Below are 18,028 nucleotides of genomic sequence, written 5' to 3'. Positions count from 1 at the left end.
CTCCTCCGGCCCAAATCCAAGTCGGGGAGCGGGTTACCGGTGGGAACCCATCGCTACCAACATTACACTAGGTGCAGGGACAGAGACCGTCACCGCCAACTACCGGGGAAAAGCAACAGCAGCCGTCCGTGGGAACCGTCTTTCCAGCCGTGTGTTTTACCGAGAACTGTGTCAACGTCTCAGGCTGAGTGAGTACCACCGTGCTGTACGGCACAGCGCTGCCCCCGCGACCCTGCACCTCACCAGGCCCCACACCTGGCCTGCCATCCACCCCTACCCTCTCACCGGGCCCCGGGACAATCAACCCCCTACCCACGGAGGGGAGAAATAACAACAAAGCTGCTCCCTGTCACCGCTCCCGGGATCCCCATACAGAGCAGCGGTGGTGTCCACACAATCACCACAACCGTGGGTGGCGTCACGGACAACAATAAATCCCCAAAATCAATCCCCTTTTCACTCACGGGCGAGGAGCGCCGCTCGAGTCCCCGGGATCCGGCCCATCGCTCGAGCCACTGAGCAGCAGAGGCCGCAGCAGCAGCGGCAGCCGGACCCGAGCAGTGGGAGTGCGCAGCGTCCCCTCCTCCGCCCGCGACAAGTTGGCGTCACGAACAGGATCTTACCGCTTTGCCGTTGGGTAGAGGTGCGCCTTGTTACCGCCGGACGTGTCCGGTCAGAAAATTTCAGAAGCCGCCATCTTTGGCGCGAAAAGTTCCCGCTCGAGCGTCTCCTCGAGTAGTGGAGGCGCGAAGGCCAAAACCCTGCCCCGATAGAGGAGGGGCCGGAAAGAGGCTAAGGGGGACGAAATGGCAACTGGTCGCATGTAGCCACGGCTATAAAGGCAGGGACGCCAGGACTCTGCAGCCATCTTGTTCCTGGGAGAAGCCACCAGCAACATGTGGATGCCGTCCCGAAGCACCGTAGCCCCCGCGCCTGGAACCGCGGCGTGGGTGGAGATCCGGACCGCGCAGCTCTACCAAAGGCTGCAGGTCAAAATGCAGCTACTCATGGAGGAGTGGGAGACCGACATGGCGGAGGTTATAGCGGCCATGCGGAGACGCGAGGAGGAAGCTGAGGAACGGGGGGTGAGTGACCCATGCCCCGATGCCCTTGAAGGGCCGGTCATCGCGGCTGCGGAACCCGGTCTAAACCCTCTCACCCTGCTACCTCCCTCGCCACCCGTCCCGGAAGCCGTGACCCCGCCACTAGGCCCGCTACCACCGCAACCGGTAGCGATACCCAGCATGCCCGCCCCGGCGGGCCGACCTGTAGCCGGAGCCCGTAGCCGACCGGAGGTGCTGCCGTGGAAAGCCCCGACGTCAGAAGCGGAGGTGTCCCCCGAGAAACCCCCCTAGCCGAAGCCGACAGTCCGCTCCGTGCCGAAGGCCCAGCAGAGGAAAGCCCCTGTGCCCATTCCCCACACCTCGGCTGAGGTTGCGCCAGGTTGCCGCTGCAAGGTGGCGTCCAAGGCCAAGTCACCGCGGGACCTGCCGCCCAGATCAACAATAGTGGGCAGTGTCTGAGAAGTCTCGCAGGGCCGACCCGTGCGCCGGAGCTCACAGCAGCGCCGTACTGGGACAGGGAGCCGGTACCGCTGGGCCTGGAAATCGAGGACAGAGAAAGAAGGAAGGCGGAGATGGTGGCCCGTACGATACGAGAGAAGGAGAGCCTGAGACAAGCGACCTTCCGTGTCCGGGGACCGCTGTATGAGGGGCAGGTGAGGCGGTTTGATGTCCGCCGGGGCTATGGATTCATTTATGAACCGGGCCTAGAGGCCGAAGTGTTTATAGCCCGGCGGGATGTGAATGCTCACCTGCCAGAAGAGCACCCAGGCCGCAACTTGATGCCAGGGGACCTGATACAGTACACCCGGCACTGCGGGGAGAGGGGGTGGTTTGCGCTGGATGCCAAGTTAAGGGGCAGCCAGGAGGTCCGTGTGAGCGCCGCACCCCCTCCCTCAGTTGATGTCGAAGAATCAGAGTAAGGGCAGCGGAGCACCGTTGCACCGTCCCCGTTGGGACCACGTGAATATGTGTTTAAAAGTTTGCAAGTTTATGAGAAAATGAAAATGATCACCGAAGTCTCATCTGATTGTCAGCAACCGTGATTGAACCGGTCGTAGCCGGCAACTGGTCCCCGTTGGGACCCCTTTTACAAATTTTGCATAGGAACTCCTATGAACAGGCCCGAGAACTTGCAGGGCAACCACAAACGTTAGTGGCATGTAAATAATGTTTGCTGCAGCTTACCGTTATCGCCTCCGGAGAGGCAGGTTGGAGGGAGGGCCCGCAGTGGAGCAGGCTGGGGCCCAGCCACCACAGGAACCGGTGGCTACCCTCTGGAGGGGAAGGACAGATCCCGCTCGGGTGACTTGGTTCAGGACTGGGGTCAAGGGGTGCTGCCTGTTTCTTAGGGGCAGCATCAGGGCCAGGTTACTTGGGTGGGAAAGAGCGGCAGCCGCAACCGTTACCGTAACGTTTAAGAAAAGTGCCTCCCGTTGTGGGATGATGTTATTTTATTTGTATTATGTTTTTACCTTCTTTTTTCAGAAAAATAAAACCGGTGTTGGACGGGCAGCCCGCGGACGGTCTGCATTTTGCTAAGGGGGAATGTGACGCCCTGGGCAAGCCAGGGGTCACAGGTCATGACACCACCACACCCTACACCCCGGATAGGTACACCAGAGCTACACCAGAAATCCTTGTTGCCTTCCTCCAGGGGCTGATGTCCACACCAGGGGGTGGGCCAGGCAGTTGGCTCCGCCCACCGAGGAGTTCACAGCCCTGGAGGCGGGAAAACACTGGCAGATAGAGATTAGGTTTGGAGTTGAAGGGAGAGTGAAGTGGTAGAGGAGCAAGAGAGAGGAGTTGAAGTGAAGGAGAAAGTGACAGTTGGAAAGCCTGAAGTTGGTCCGGGTGTGTGCCCCGGACTGAGACAGCAAGGTTAGCAGACGGTGGTGACCGTCTGCAGGAGAGGCTGATCGGAGGTTGCCGAAAGGACCGTGGACGGGTGGTGGCCCGTCGGTACCGGACCGGTATACAAGGAGAAGCCAGCACCATTGGCTGGGGCCTTTCGGATCCCGGCAAGGCTAGGAGTTGCCGTGAATTTGCCAAATCCGTCAGTGAAGGGGACCTCCGGGTCTGCCAACAACTAAGTCCCAATTGAAGGCAACAGTCCAACCGTAGGAGAGAGACACCGCCACTGCCAAGGCACCAGTTTCTCAGGGCCAGCGCCTGCGGGCAAAGAGGGGCTCCTCCGGCCCAAATCCAAGTCGGGGAGCGGGTTACCGGTGGGAACCCATCGCTATCAATATTACACTAGGTGCAGGGACAGAGACCGTCACCACCAACTACCGGGGAAAAGCAACAGCAGCCGTCCGTGGGAACCGTCTTTCCAGCCGTGTGTTTTACCGAGAACTGTGTCAACGTCTCAGGCTGAGTGAGTACCACCGTGCCGTACGGCACAGCGCTGCCCCCGCGACCCTGCACCTCACCAGGCCCCGCACCTGGCCTGCCATCCACCCCTACCCCCTCACCGGGCCCCGGGACAATCAACCCCCTACCCACGGAGGGGAGAAATAACAACAAAGCTGCTCCCTGTCACCGCTCCCGGGATCCCCATACAGAGCAGCGGCAATAAATCCCCAAAATCAATCCCCTTTTCACTCACGGGCGAGGAGCGCCGCTCGAGTCCCCGGGATATGGCCCATCGCTCGAGCCACCGAGCAGCAGAGGCCACAGCAGCAGCGGCAGCCGGACCCGAGCAGTGGGAGAGCGCAGCGTCCCCTCCTCCACCCGCGACATATATATAGTGGAACCTTGGATTATGAGCATAATTGGTTCCAGGAGTCTGCTTTTAAACCAAGTTACTTTTATATCAAAGCGAATTTTCCCATAGAAAACAATTGAAACACAGGCAATTCGTTCCATGACCCAAAAATATTTGCTGTATTTATGCAAATTTATTACAGTAATGCAAAATAATGCACTGTATTCATATGTTATTACAGTACACTAATACAAAATACTGTGCAGTACAGTAAAAAAACATAAAAACAAATTAAACTGCACTTTAGCTTGCAAAAAAATTGTTGGTGTGCGAGAGGAACAGTATAAGCAATGTGCTGCACTGGTTAGCAGAAAGAAAGTACAATACTGTATCCACAAATGCAAATTGATAGACATGTTATATAGTATATACTGTACTGTGCAATGGTATATTGTGTACAGTATACAGTACATGCAGCATACCTCCCAACTTTTCAAGACAGGAAGGAGGGACAAATTTTGACCACGCCCCTAGCCACACCCCTAGCCCCACCCATTTAGCAGTAAGGGTCATTCAGCAGATGCCGTGGACTGTTCATTCATATTTATAGCAGTCAGAATGTTTTTATATTTCTGTGTCACTATATGACATGTTGCTTATTTGTGCCTATCAATCCGTGTTCACACGTTGCATAAATTCTGTTTCTTTTTGTTTCTGTCTGCACCAAACTACACAATAATAATCTTCTCTGTTTTTGCCATTTTTGCTGCATTTTTTCTGCCTTTTCTCCACTATTTAATGCGTTTTTGGTTCACATGTGAATCTGCGTTTTTAAGTGTTTTTATGTACAGAGAAGCTTTTTCCTGCATTTTTTTAAGCTCCACATAGAAACCTCCAGAGAAACCCCCCCCCCCCGAAAACCGCAGAATTCAGCGGCGTCTTTTCATGGAATCACATTCACTTTACTTGGACAATTAAACACAGCAGAATAAATGTGCAAAGAAACAGCAGAAAAAAATGCAGCATTTACACTACATGTGAACATGGACTAATTGTCCAAGCAAAGTGGATGAGACGTCCTGAAATCTCCGCTCCTGGTGCGTGGAAAGACGCCGCTGAACTGTGCGGATTTGGTGTTTCTTTCTTTATAAGCTTCAGGATTCACATCAGCGACAAACATGTATCAAATAAAGGACAATGTATAAAAAATACCGCAAACACGCAATAATCATAGAACATTGTTATTGCACTCGTGGAGCGGACACCTGCAGAAAAAATGCAGCATTTACGCTATGTGTGAACACGACCTCAGTGATCCATTTTTATTACATTTTTTATGGGTTTTAATAAAGAAAAATAATAAATTGCGCCTTTTTTTTTCCCGCCATTTACCGATCCCCATAAATAATCTGATCGCTGTGTTGTTCAGGTCATTACGATTACAGGGACACCAAATATGTCCATGTTATTTGCTGATTTGTAATGTTTATTATTTTATAAAAAAAAGTGCAATAACATTACATTATTCTATTTTTTTTTATTATTTTTAGTAACTTTATTAGAAGAAAAAAAATCCTCTTTTCCTCTCCCTCTAGAATACAGGACATAGAGATGCTGCTCTGTACAATGTAGCTGTGTCCTGTGTAATCTGCTGTCATTTATGTGAAATCCTCCCTCTGACATCATCAATCCTAGTGGCTCAACAGCTAGAGCAGCTAGGAAAGCCAGGAGGTTGCTGGACACAAGTTTTGAACGTTGCTGGTTTGAATCCAAGGTGGTGAAGATAAAAAAAAAATAAAAAAATTGTATTTGTATTTTTTTCCTCATTTCTTTATAGTAGTTTTATGGGAACAAATGAATCTGACTCTTTCACCAACATTGAGATACAGTATTTATGTATCTATCTCTATCTATCTATGATTCTATCTATCTATGATTCTATCTCTCTATCTATCTATCTATCTATGATTCTATCTATCTATGATTCTATCTATCGATCTATCTATCTATGATTCTATCTATGATTCTTTATATGATTCTATCTATCTATGATTCTATCTATCTATGATTCTATCCCTCTATCTATCTATGATTCTATCTCTATCTATCTATTATCTGTCGTGTATCTATATATCCCTCTATCATCCATCCCTCTATCATCCATCCATCCCACTATCATCCATCCATCCCTCCCTCTATCCCTCCCTCTATCTCTCCATTCATCCCTCCATTCATCCCTCCATTCATCCCTCTATCATCCATCCATCCCTCTATCCCTCCATTCATCCCTCTATCATCCATGCATCCATCCCTCCCTCTATCCCTCCATTCATCCCTCTATCATCCATCCCTCCCTCTATCCCTCCATTCATCCCTCCATTCATCCCTCTATCTTTCCATTCATCCCTCCATTCATCCCTCCATTCATCCCTCCATTCATCCCTCCATTCATCCCTCCATTCATCCCTCTATCCCTCCATTCATCCCTCTATCCCTCCATTTATCCCTCTATCCCTCCATTTATCCCTCCATTCATCCCTCTATCATCCATCCATCCATCCCTCCCTCTATCCCTCCCTCTATCCCTCCATTCATCCCTCCATTCATGCCTCTATCATCCATCCCTCCCTCCCTCTATCCCTCCCTCTATCCCTCCATTCATCCCTCCATTCATCCCTCTATCATCCATCCATCCCTCCCTCCCTCTATCCCTCCATTCATCCCTCTATCCCTCCATTCATCCCTCCTTCTATCCCTCTATCATCCATCCATCCCTCCCTCTATCCCTCCATTCATCCCTCCATTCATCCCTCTATTATCCATCCATCAATCCCTGCCTCTATCCCTCCATTCATCCCTCTATCCCTCCATTCATCCCTCCATTCATCCCTCTATCATCCATCCCTCCCTCTATCCCTCCATTCATCCCTCCATTCATCCCTCTATCCCTCCATTCATCCCTTCATTCATCCCTCTATCCCTCCATTCATCCCTCCCTCTATCCCTCCATCCATCCCTCCATTCATCCCTCTATCATCCATCCCTCCCTCTATCCCTCCTTTCATCCCTCTATCCCTCCATTCATCCCTCCTTCTATCCCTCCATTCATCCCTCAATTCATCCCTCTATCATCCATCCATCCCTCCCTCTATCCCTCCATTCATCCCTCAATTCATCCCTCTATCATCCATCCATGCCTGCCTCTATCCCTCCATTCATCCCTCTATCCCTCCATTCATCCCTCCATTCATCCCTCCATTCATCCCTCTATCATCCCTCTATCATCCATCCATCCCTCTCTCTATCCCTCCATTCATCCCTCTATCATCCATGCATCCATCCCTCCCTCTATCCCTCCATTCATCCCTCCATTCATCCCTCTATCATCCATCCCTCCCTCTATCCATCCATTCATCCCTCCAGTCATCCCTCTATCATCCATCCATCCCTCCCTCTATCTCTCCATTCATCCCTCCATTCATACCTCTATCCCTCCATTCATCCCTCTATCCCTCCATTCATCCCTCCCTCTATCCCTCCATTTATCCCTCCATTCATCCCTCTATCATCCATCCCTCCCTCTATCCCTCCATTCATCCCTCCATTCATCCCTCTATCCCTCCATTCATCCCTCCATTCATCCCTCTATCCCTCCATTCATCCCTCCCTCTATCCCTCCATCCATCCCTCCATTCATCCCTCTATCATCCATCCATCCCTCCCTCTATCCCTCCTTTCATCCCTCTATCCCTCCATTCATCCCTCCTTCTATCCCTCCATTTATCCCTCAATTCATCCCTCTATCATCCATCCATCCCTCCCTCTATCCCTCCATTCATCCCTCAATTCATCCCTCTATCATCCATCCATGCCTGCCTCTATCCCTCCATTCATCCCTCTATCCCTCCATTCATCCCTCCCTCTATCCCTCCATTCATCCCTCCATTCATCCCTCCATTCATCCCTCTATCATCCCTCTATCATCCATCCATCCCTCCCTCTATCCCTCCATTCATCCCTCTATCATCCATGCATCCATCCCTCCCTCTATCCCTCCATTCATCCCTCCATTCATCCCTCTATCATCCATCCCTCCCTCTATCCATCCATTCATCCCTCCATTCATCCCTCTATCATCCATCCATCCCTCCCTCTATCTCTCCATTCATCCCTCCATTCATCCCTCCATTCATCCCTCCCTCTATCCCTCCATTCATCCCTCCATTCATCCCTCCTTCTATCCCTCCATTCATCCCTCCCTCTATCCCTCCATTCATCCCTCCATTCATCCCTCTATCATCCATCCATCCCTCCCTCTATCCCTCCTTTCATCCCTCTATCCCTCCATTCATCCCTCCTTCTATCCCTCCATTCATCCCTCAATTCATCCCTCTATCATCCATCCCTCCCTCTATCCCTCCATTCATCCCTCAATTCATCCCTCTATCATCCATCCATGCCTGCCTCTATCCCTCCATTCATCCCTCTATCCCTCCATTCATCCCTCCCTCTATCCCTCCATTCATCCCTCCATTCATCCCTCTATCATCCCTCTATCATCCATCCATCCATCCCTCTATCCCTCCATTCATTCCTCTATCATCCATGCATCCATCCCTCCCTCTATCCCTCCATTCATCCCTCCATTCATCCCTCTATCATCCATCTCTCCCTCTATCCCTCCATTCATCCCTCCATTCATCCCTCTATCATCCATCCATCCCTCCCTCTATCTCTCCATTCATCCCTCCATTCATACCTCTATCCCTCCATTCATCCCTCCATTCATCCCTCCTTCTATCCCTCCATTCATCCCTCCCTATATCCCTCCATTCATCCCTCCATTCATCCCTCTATCATCCATCCATCCCTCCCTCTATCCCTCCTTTCATCCCTCTATCCCTCCATTCATCCCTCCTTCTATCCCTCCATTCATCCCTCCATTCATCCCTCTATCATCCATCCATCCCTCCCTCTATCTCTCCATTCATCCCTCCATTCATACCTCTATCCCTCCATTCATCCCTCCATTCATCCCTCCTTCTATCCCTCCATTCATCCCTCCCTATATCCCTCCATTCATCCCTCCATTCATCCCTCTATCCTTCCATTCATCCCTCCATTCATCCCTCTATCATCCATCCATCCCTGCCTCTATCCTTCCATTCATGCCTCCCTCTATCCCTCCATTCATCCCTCTATCATCCATCCATCCCTCTATCCCTCCATTCATCCCTCCATTCATCCATCCCTCCATCCATCTTTGCAGCTGAATAACCTGCTTCTGGTGTCTCTGCTGCAGTATAGAGGTCAAGATAACAAAATCGTCCTATTGGTTTCAATAGAGGCAGTAGCTCAGTGGTAAAGCTGCTGCCTTTGAAACAATGAACTCACAGCTCCACGAGTTCGAGTCCTGGCTGCCATGAAAATCAGCTGTGAGCCGCGGGAGTGTGGGACAGCCCTGATAAATCGTGCAAGTCCCGCAGAATCCGGGACGGTTGGGAGGTATGCATACAGTATATACAGAAAGTTACCTCCAGATTGGGTCAGAGCACGGTGAAAGGACAGAACCTGAAGTGTACATGGTGAGTATTTGCTCTTCTTGCACCAAGTTACAAATTTGTAAAAAGCTTTGCTTGTCTTGCAAAACGCTCTCAAACCAAGTTACTCTTAAACCAAGGTTCTGCTGTGTATATATATATACAGTATAATGTAGATAAAAATGTAGGTACACTGTGATAAATTGGTAGGAATAAAAATGTTTGTCAGCTCTTCATGTCAAGAGGAGGATAAAATTATACCTGCTGGAATGTGATGAAAGCTACGAAAGGTTGCTGAGCCTCTGAAGGGTTAATGTGCACATGTCGGACGTGACGTCAGCAGCACATTTCCGCCTGTTTCCTGTATACATATTGGGTGGCGCAGGCTCTGTAGGAATTTCCTTCTGGTTTAAATATTTTCCAAGTGTTTAGAGCTGGAGGAGGAGAAGACCCGGGGACTGTATCTGCTGGACTCTCCGCGCTGCACCGAGTAAGACACAAACATCCGAGACTTTAATATTAAATATGACTTGTCTCCATGATACAAGGCCATTGTATGTGAGACATCACTCAGAGCTGCAGTGCAAGCCTCACATGTAAGGAGAGGTCTCCAGAGAGGAGAGCTCCCAACCACTGCAGTGAGTGCATGCAGCAGCTGAGACATGTATTATGAGGTTCTGCAGCAGCTGAGGAGTGTGTTCTGAGGTTCTGCAGCAGCTGTGGTGTGTATTATCAGGTTGTACAGCAGTGGTTGTGTATTATGAGGTTCAGCAGCAACTGAGGAGTGTATTATGACGTTATTCAGCAGCTGTGGTGTATTATGAGGTTCTGCAGCAGCTGTGGTCTATTATGAGGTTCTGCAGCAGCTGAGACGTATATTATGCGGTTCTGCAGCAGTTGAAGCGTGTATCATGAGGTTATGCAGCAGCTGAGAAGTGTATTATAAGGTTATTCAGCAGCTGTGCTGTATTACGAGGTTCTGCAGCAGCTGGTGTGTGTATTATGAGTTTCTACAGCAGAAAAGGTGTGTTAAGTTCTGCAGCAGCTGAGCTATGTATTCTGATGTTCTGTAGCAGCTGAGGTGGGTATTATCAGGTTCTTTAGCAGCTGAGATGTGTATTATGAGGTTATACAGCAGCTGTGTGTTCTGAGGTTCTGCAGCAGCTGTGGTCTATTATGAGGTTCTGCAGCAGCTGAGACGTATATTATGCGGTTCTGCAGCAGTTGAAGCGTGTATCATGAGGTTATGCAGCAGCTGAGAAGTGTATTATAAGGTTATTCAGCAGCTGTGCTGCATTACGAGGTTCTGCAGCAGCTGAGGAGTGTATTGTGAGGTTATGCAGCAGCTGGTGTGTGTATTATGAGTTTCTACAGCAGAAAAGGTGTGTTAAGTTCTGCAGCAGCTGAGCTATGTATTCTGATGTTCTGTAGCAGCTGAGGTGGGTATTATCAGGTTCTTTAGCAGCTGAGATGTGTATTATGAGGTTATACAGCAGCTAAGGAGTGTATTATGATGTTCTGCAGCAGCTGTGGTGTGTATTATGAGTTTCTACAGCAGAAAAGGTATGTGTTAATTAGTTCTGCAGCAACTGAGCAGTATGTTCTGAGGTTCTGCAGCAGCTGTAAGGGTCTTATGAGGTTCTTTAGCAGCTGAAATGTATTATGAGGTTCTGCAGCAGATGAGGAGTGTATTATGAGGTTATGCAGCAACTGTGGTGTGTAGTATGAGTTTCTACAGCAGCAAATGTATATGTTAATTAAGTTCTGCAGCAGCTGAGCTGTGTATTCTGAGGTTCTGCAGCAGCTGAGGTGTATATTATGAGGTTCGCTGGTAACTTAAATTAAGAGTGAAAAATGCCTCCATTCTTGATAACAGAAGGTATTTTTAATACAGTAGCAGGTAAACCGCAGTTTCTCTTTTTTACCAGTACTTTCAATTCTTACCTATTTATAATGATGAAGCCCCTCTATGTGTACACAGGTATCACTCCCTCTGTGTCTTCTTCTAGATTTCACATTCACCATGGATCTGGTCACAGTTCTCCTCGCCATCGTTGTCATCTTATTTTTCGCCGGTGCTTTAATGAACCAAAATCAAGGAAATTCCAAAAACTTCCCACCCGGACCAAAACCTTTACCGATCATTGGGAATGTTCTGATGATGGACATGTCGAAACCTTACAAAACATTCATGGAGGTAAGGAGAAAGAAATCTGCAATATAAATCAGGGGAGCACGGCCATTTCCAGAACAAGGTCCACATTGTAACATTGTCCTACTCCCGGGGAACAGTAAAAGCTTAGATATTTATTCTCATCTGAGACATTTATGGACATTAATTGGACGGAAATCATAAATCCCAGCTCCATTAAAGAGGTTGTCCACTAGTTTTACATTGATGGCCTATAATTAGGATAGGTCATCAATGACTGATCGGGCAGGGTCCCCCACTGTCCACCCATTCCAATCAGCTGTTATCGGTGCTGCTGGTGGCTGCAGGTGGCCGGAAATGCTCAGCTCTGGAGCTGCACCGTCATCTTCTAGCTGCCGGGGTTGGGTACTGCACATCCACCACCCATTCATATCAGTAGGAGGCAGATGTGCATTTACCAGCTACTTGCTGCCACCAACGGCACTGAAACAGCTGATCGGCGCTGGTGTGAGGTGTCCGATATCAGACATCGATGACGCTAAGGCCCGCTTTACACGCTGCGATATCGTTACCTATTGAGCGTACCCGCCCCCATCATTTGTGCGACACAGGCAAATCGCTGCCCGTCACACATACTTACCTGCCTAGCGACGTCGCTGTGACCGGCGATCCGCCTCCTTTCTAAGGGGGCGGTTCATTCGGCGTCACAGCGATGTCACTAAGCGGCCGCCAAATCAAAGCGGAGCGGCGGAGATGAGCGGGACGTAACATCCCGCCCACCTCCTTCCTTCCTTATTGCAGGCGGGACGCAGGTAAGGTGAGGTTCCTCGTTCCTGAGGTGTCACACGTAGCGATGTGTGCTGTCACAGGAACGACGAACAACATCGTAGAAGCAGCAGCAACGATAATTGGGAAGAGGGGGTGATGTCACCGATGAGCGATTTTGACCTTTTTTGCGACGATTCAAAATCACTCATAGGTGTCACACACAAAGGTGTCACACACAATGACATCGCTAAAGCGGCCAGATGCGTCACAAATTCTGTCACCCCAACAAGATCGCTTTAGCGATCTCGTAGCGTGTAAAGCCACCCTAAGGATAGGCCATCAATGTTAAAGTAGTGGACGATCTATTAAACAGCAACGTAGAAGCTATTAAGTCTCCAAAGCTTCATAGAAGAGCACAGCACCGAAACTATATTTAACTTCTTTGAAGTGGCTCCTTTCCAAACTAGGCACTGTCCAATCAAAGAGCTGCAAAAAAAAAACATTTCAGAAAACAAATTCTGCAAATAGATTAAAAACTTTAATAATTTGGAAAAAAAATTGGCAATGTTTGCATTTGCAAGACTTGAGAATAAATATGCAGGTTTCGGATACCACAAGTGTGGACTATGGCTGCTGATAAATGTTCCCCAAGTAGGCACAAAGGATCAGAAGTTGTTACATTTACAAGTATTGGGTACTGAATACAAAAAAAGGGTTTATTGGTATAGAAGAAGAGATAGCTATGTCATGACCAAAACAGGCAGAAGTGTGGTGGAGTACGAGCCTTATAGGCAAGTAGTCCCTGACTGAGGGCCTAGGCATAGAGGAGGGGTAGAGAGCGTGTGTCCGGCAGCGTATGGCAGAGACATGGAAGCGTCGTTAAAGTTATAGGAATACAAAAAAAAAAAAAGAGAGAGGATTGTGGAATATGGCAGGGGGGGTGCTCAGAGGTTTTGAGTATGGTTTTGCAAGAGCACCCCCCTTCCCATGCGTCACGGACCTCCCCCTGGTGGTTGCAGGTTTTGGTACAACCCTTTGGTTTATAATTCCCCCCTCCCCTGTAAGCTCCCTCTTCCGGCATCGGCTTACGTGCGCTCCCCACCCTCCCTCCTTGTTTTATGGTTTTATTTTGGCAATGAGAATGTTATAAGTCACAGCTGGTGGTTTTTCAATAGTATGGGGACCGAGGACGCACATGCCATCCAGGAGCTGGAGGGGCAACCGTTTCGGTTGAGAGAGAGATTTTATTCACGTTGGAGTAAATTCTTAAAGAAACGAGTTTAAGGTTAAATAAAGCTGTGGCCGACCCCGTCCACGAAAGGTTACATAGGTGTTGTGTTTTTATTCACGCGTCGGGACACACAGGTAGGGTTGCTACGGTTTTGGTTCATGTCATCAATCGACATATCCTTGGTGTTACCAAAAAGAGGTCAAAGAAGTGAGGTGGCCACTTCAACCGCCAAAGCAATTGGACTGCAAAGGGCTCATATATTTTTCTTGCCCAAGTTTCTCTCCTGTCTATGTCTTTTAGTGGAAACAGGCATTTGCATGAATGGACACTTCAGGAGGAGAGATGGCAAGTCCTCTTCTTGTGACTTTTTAAAATTGTATCTTGTGTTCACAGCTTTCTAAGACGTACGGCCCGGTCTTCAGTGTCCAGATCGGCATGAGAAAAATAGTTGTCCTCTGTGGCTATGACGCTGTTAAGGATGCGCTCATCAATCACGCCGATGTGTTTTCTGACAGACCTCGTGCGCCTGTCATTCATAAAGTGTCAAAAAACCATGGTAAGAAGATTTTTATTTATTATTATTATTATTATTATTATGTATTGCTAATAAAGTTTCCCTTTATATTTGATTGTCAATTTTTCTTATCTTATTCTTACTTTACAAGTTAATTTCATATATTTCCAGTGCATTCAAAATTCCAAAAGTCAATGATTCTGATATAAATTATTGTTACTGTTCAATGTTCCACAATTATTGATACTTCTGGGTTCTATAACAGTTCTTGAAAGTTTGTGAATAGCGATGATCAAATACCTCAAATATTCGGCTTCGCGAATATTTGCCGAATAGGTCGCCGCTATTCAACTATTCGGGAATATTCGATGTGCAATGTAAGTCTATGAGAAACCCGAATAACAACTATTCGGAACTATTCGGGCTTCCCATAGACTTACATTGCGCATCGATTATTCGCGACCTATTCGTGGGATATTCGCGAAGCCGAATATTTGAGGTATTCGATCATCTCTATTTATGAACCCTTCAGAATTGTTCATATTTCTGCATACAAGTGACCTAAAACTAGATCAGATTGTGGCACTAGTCCTATATTAGAAAGAAACAAATTAAACAAATGGTTAAAAAATAATAATTTTTTTTCATATCTTTATTGAGGACAATAATCTAATATCAAGTTTTTAAAGAGAATCCTGATTCCAGTGATGTATCTGTTAGTTTACTGGATGCAGCAGTTGTGATAGAATCACTGTTTTTCTGTGCTGCAGATCTAGCAGAGTTCAGTTGTTGAGCTGCGTATAGCCCCGTCCAAACCACAGCTTTCCGTGTATATTGAAAAGTGATACAGAGTGTGGTTTGGACATAAAGGCACGAGACATCTAGTCCTGTAATGATAATCTCCTTCTGATAAAATATTCTTAGATTATATAGCAAAAACCTGCCAACAGATTTCCTTAACATCGCAAAAGTATATAAAGCTTTGCACTCAGTATCTGGTGATACCATCTTGTGCAGCAATAACTGTATCAAAATGCTTCCGGTAATTGCTTATTGGTCCTGATTTGTGATGGGTGAACCCGCAGATGTTCGAGTTTGGCGAGTCTAGTCGGACTGAAAAAAATGTCTGGTTTGGGACTGGACTTGACCCAAACTTGAGCCCAGACCCCAAAACCCCTATAAGTCTATGGAAACCCAAACTTAAATGCTATAAAAAGGTGGGCTTGGGGCTGCAAAAGAAAGCAAACAGGGATTAAATTTTGACAATACTTACCAAGTTTCCATGTGGCTGTCATACTGCTCCCAGGTCTGCTCCTTAAAACTGATAAATATTCACTGCTTGCCCTCACCCATCCTCTGTAACAGTGTCTGTGATTGGTTGCAGTCAGACTGTGCCCCTACTCTCTGTGTCCCTCACACTAGCTGTTTGGGACCTGGCGTAGGCTCCCCATTATTTTGATAACCAGGGCAAATAAAGCAGACAGCTACAGGCTGCAGCCCCCAACTGAATGCTTGTCTGTTTTTCAAAATCTGGGGGACCCCATGCAGATTTTTTGAAAATTATTTAAATAAATAATTTAAAAAATGGTGTAGGGTCCCCCCACATTTTTATACCCAAGGTAAAGCAGACAGCTGGGGGCTAGTATTCTCAACTTGGGGAAGCCCATGGTTAATGGGCCCTCACTAGCCTAAAAATAGCAGCCTGCAGTCGCTCCAGAATTAGCGCATTCATTTGATGTGCCAATTCTGGCACTCACCTGGATCATGCCGGTTGCTCTGGTGTGGTGGCAATTTGGGTAATATGTTTGGGGTTGATATCAGCTGTAAATTGGCAACTAGCATCCAGCCTATGGATTAGTAATGGATAGGCATCTATCAGACACATAGGAAAAAAATAATTTGAATAAAGACTCCCACACTCCCTCATTCACCAATTTATTAATTAAAAAAAAATCTTAAAAGTTCAATTATAATCCAATGGTGTACTATTCCACAACGTCCATCTATTCCTATGGAGCCTTCCTTCGAGAACAAGGTTCCTTAGGTCCCTCCAGGTCAGCGCTAGGCATACAATTTCTCATGAGCATGAAAAATTCTGCTCCTGCCGCTGACCACGAGTGACCTATGGAGCCTTGTTCTCAGAACAAGGTTCCATAGGATTTGATGGATGTTGTGGGATTATTCATGATTGGATTAAGTTGGAACTGTGAGGATTTTTTTAAAACTAATAAATTGGTGAACAAAGGAGCGTGTAGGAATATTTATTCAAAAAAACTATTATTTTTTCCTGTGTGTTTTGTTTAACTGTACACTTACCGGGTTAGTATGGAGGGTGTCTGATAGATGCTTTTCCATTTCTAACCCCTGGCCTTGATGCTGTCAATTAACCGCTGACATCAACCCCTAAAAAATTACCCCGATTGCCACTGTGCCACGGCAATCAAGAAGAGCTGGGCAAAGTGCCAGAATTTGCACATCTAATGTGATGCACCACTTCTGTGGCAGGTGTGGACTTCTATTTTTAGGCTGGAAAGGGCCAAATAACCATGGGCCAGCCCAGTCTGATAATACAAGCCCCCAGCTGTCTGCTTTACTTTGATTGTTTATCAAAAATAGAAGGACCCCACTTTATTTTTTTACTTAATTATTTATACATAAATCATTTATAAATGGGGTGTTGGGTCCCCTCTAGTTTTGATAACCAGCTCTTTGCTTTGCCCTGACTAGTTATCAAAAATGGTGGGACCCACATCATTTTTTTATTTATTCCCTCACCACATTTTTTTGCAGGACAAAAGTCCTGCTCTTACCCTCATTTTGCTTCCTTTTGTAGCCCCCTAGCCCTTATTATGACCATTTTACAGCATCAAAGTTTGGGTCCCAATTATATTAGATGGAGTTAGGCGGCCGGGTCAATTTCAAGTCAAGTTTGGGTACCAAGCCAAACTTTCATTTTTTGAAAAACAGACAAGCATTCAGTTGGGGGCTGCAGCCTGTAGCTGTCTGCTATATTTGCCCTGGATAACCCAAACATCCACAGGTCCCTCATCCCTGCTATTGAGTCCATTCCCAAGGAACCTTTAACACTGTGTATAAATGTTATAGATGCACTTGCACTGGGAACCTGTCTATAGTTAGGTAGAGTAAGGGGTGCCTTGTGCTTTGTGTCTAGTCAACTGAATTATTTCTGTACATGGAAAGAGTATGGAAGAGTCACCGGCAGCTTCCTTCCAGGATTTAGATGACCAAGTTGTGAAGCCACTTGCGGGGCTGGCGCCAGCCCCTGCTTTTTCTGCACACCAGGTATTCTTTTTACAATGCACACTGACAGTGCACTCTCTTGCTGAGTCATTACTTTTGACCAGAGGCAGCGAGCATATAGCACAGTGACAAGAATTTACTGAGCATATGTCAGAATTGACAACTGATGCATGCTCAGTAGAGGATGCAGCACTCCTTTAAGAGCTTGCCCATACAGGTAATCCTTATGTCCTATATTTAATTGATTGGTATGATAAGTATCATTTATTTTTTCAGGTGTTGTATTTTCCAATGGAGAGAACTGGAAAATGATGAGAAGATTTACTCTGTCCACATTACGAGATTATGGAATGGGCAAGAAAACCATAGAAGACAAGATCATCGAGGAGGCCGAGTGTTTGGTGCAGAAGCTGAAATCATATGATGGTGAGAGGTTAATCTGTATGAATATTATTATTGTTTATTACTATTGCACCATTTATTCCATGGAGCTTTACATGAGAAAAGGGTATGCATAATAGGGACAAGTAAATAATCATGAACAATTCAAGGCACAGACTGGTACAGAAGGAGAGAGGACCCTGCCCGTGAGGGCTCAGTCTACAGAAGGAGAGAAGACCCTACCCACGAGGGCTCTGTCTACAGAAGGAGAGGACCCTGCCCGCGAGGGCTCACAGTCTACAGAAGGAGAGGACCCTGCCCGCGAGGGCTCACAGTCTACAGAAGGAGAGAGGACCCTGCCCGCGAGGGCTCACAGTCTACAGAAGGAGAGAGGACCCTGCCCGCGAGGGCTC

At 47.3% G+C, this 18,028-nt stretch overlaps 1 protein-coding gene across 1 annotated transcript in view; it reads left to right on the top strand.

The window, feature by feature from the left end:
• The window catches only part of LOC142297393 (uncharacterized), a 152,841-nt gene that overhangs the window by 108,792 nt on the left and 26,021 nt on the right, over nucleotides 1–18,028 (top strand). Inside the window, exons 11-13 of the mRNA XM_075341619.1 lie at nucleotides 11,318–11,505; nucleotides 13,853–14,015; nucleotides 17,511–17,660. Of these exons, the coding sequence (XP_075197734.1) occupies nucleotides 11,318–11,505; nucleotides 13,853–14,015; nucleotides 17,511–17,660 (501 nt within the window). The remainder of the gene's footprint in view (nucleotides 1–11,317; nucleotides 11,506–13,852; nucleotides 14,016–17,510; nucleotides 17,661–18,028) is intronic.

Source organism: Anomaloglossus baeobatrachus, chromosome 3 (assembly GCF_048569485.1).
Source record: "Anomaloglossus baeobatrachus isolate aAnoBae1 chromosome 3, aAnoBae1.hap1, whole genome shotgun sequence".
Lineage (NCBI taxonomy): Eukaryota > Metazoa > Chordata > Amphibia > Anura > Aromobatidae > Anomaloglossus > Anomaloglossus baeobatrachus.
Note: the sequence above shows the minus strand (reverse complement) of the source record. Positions and strands in the feature narration are given on the sequence as shown.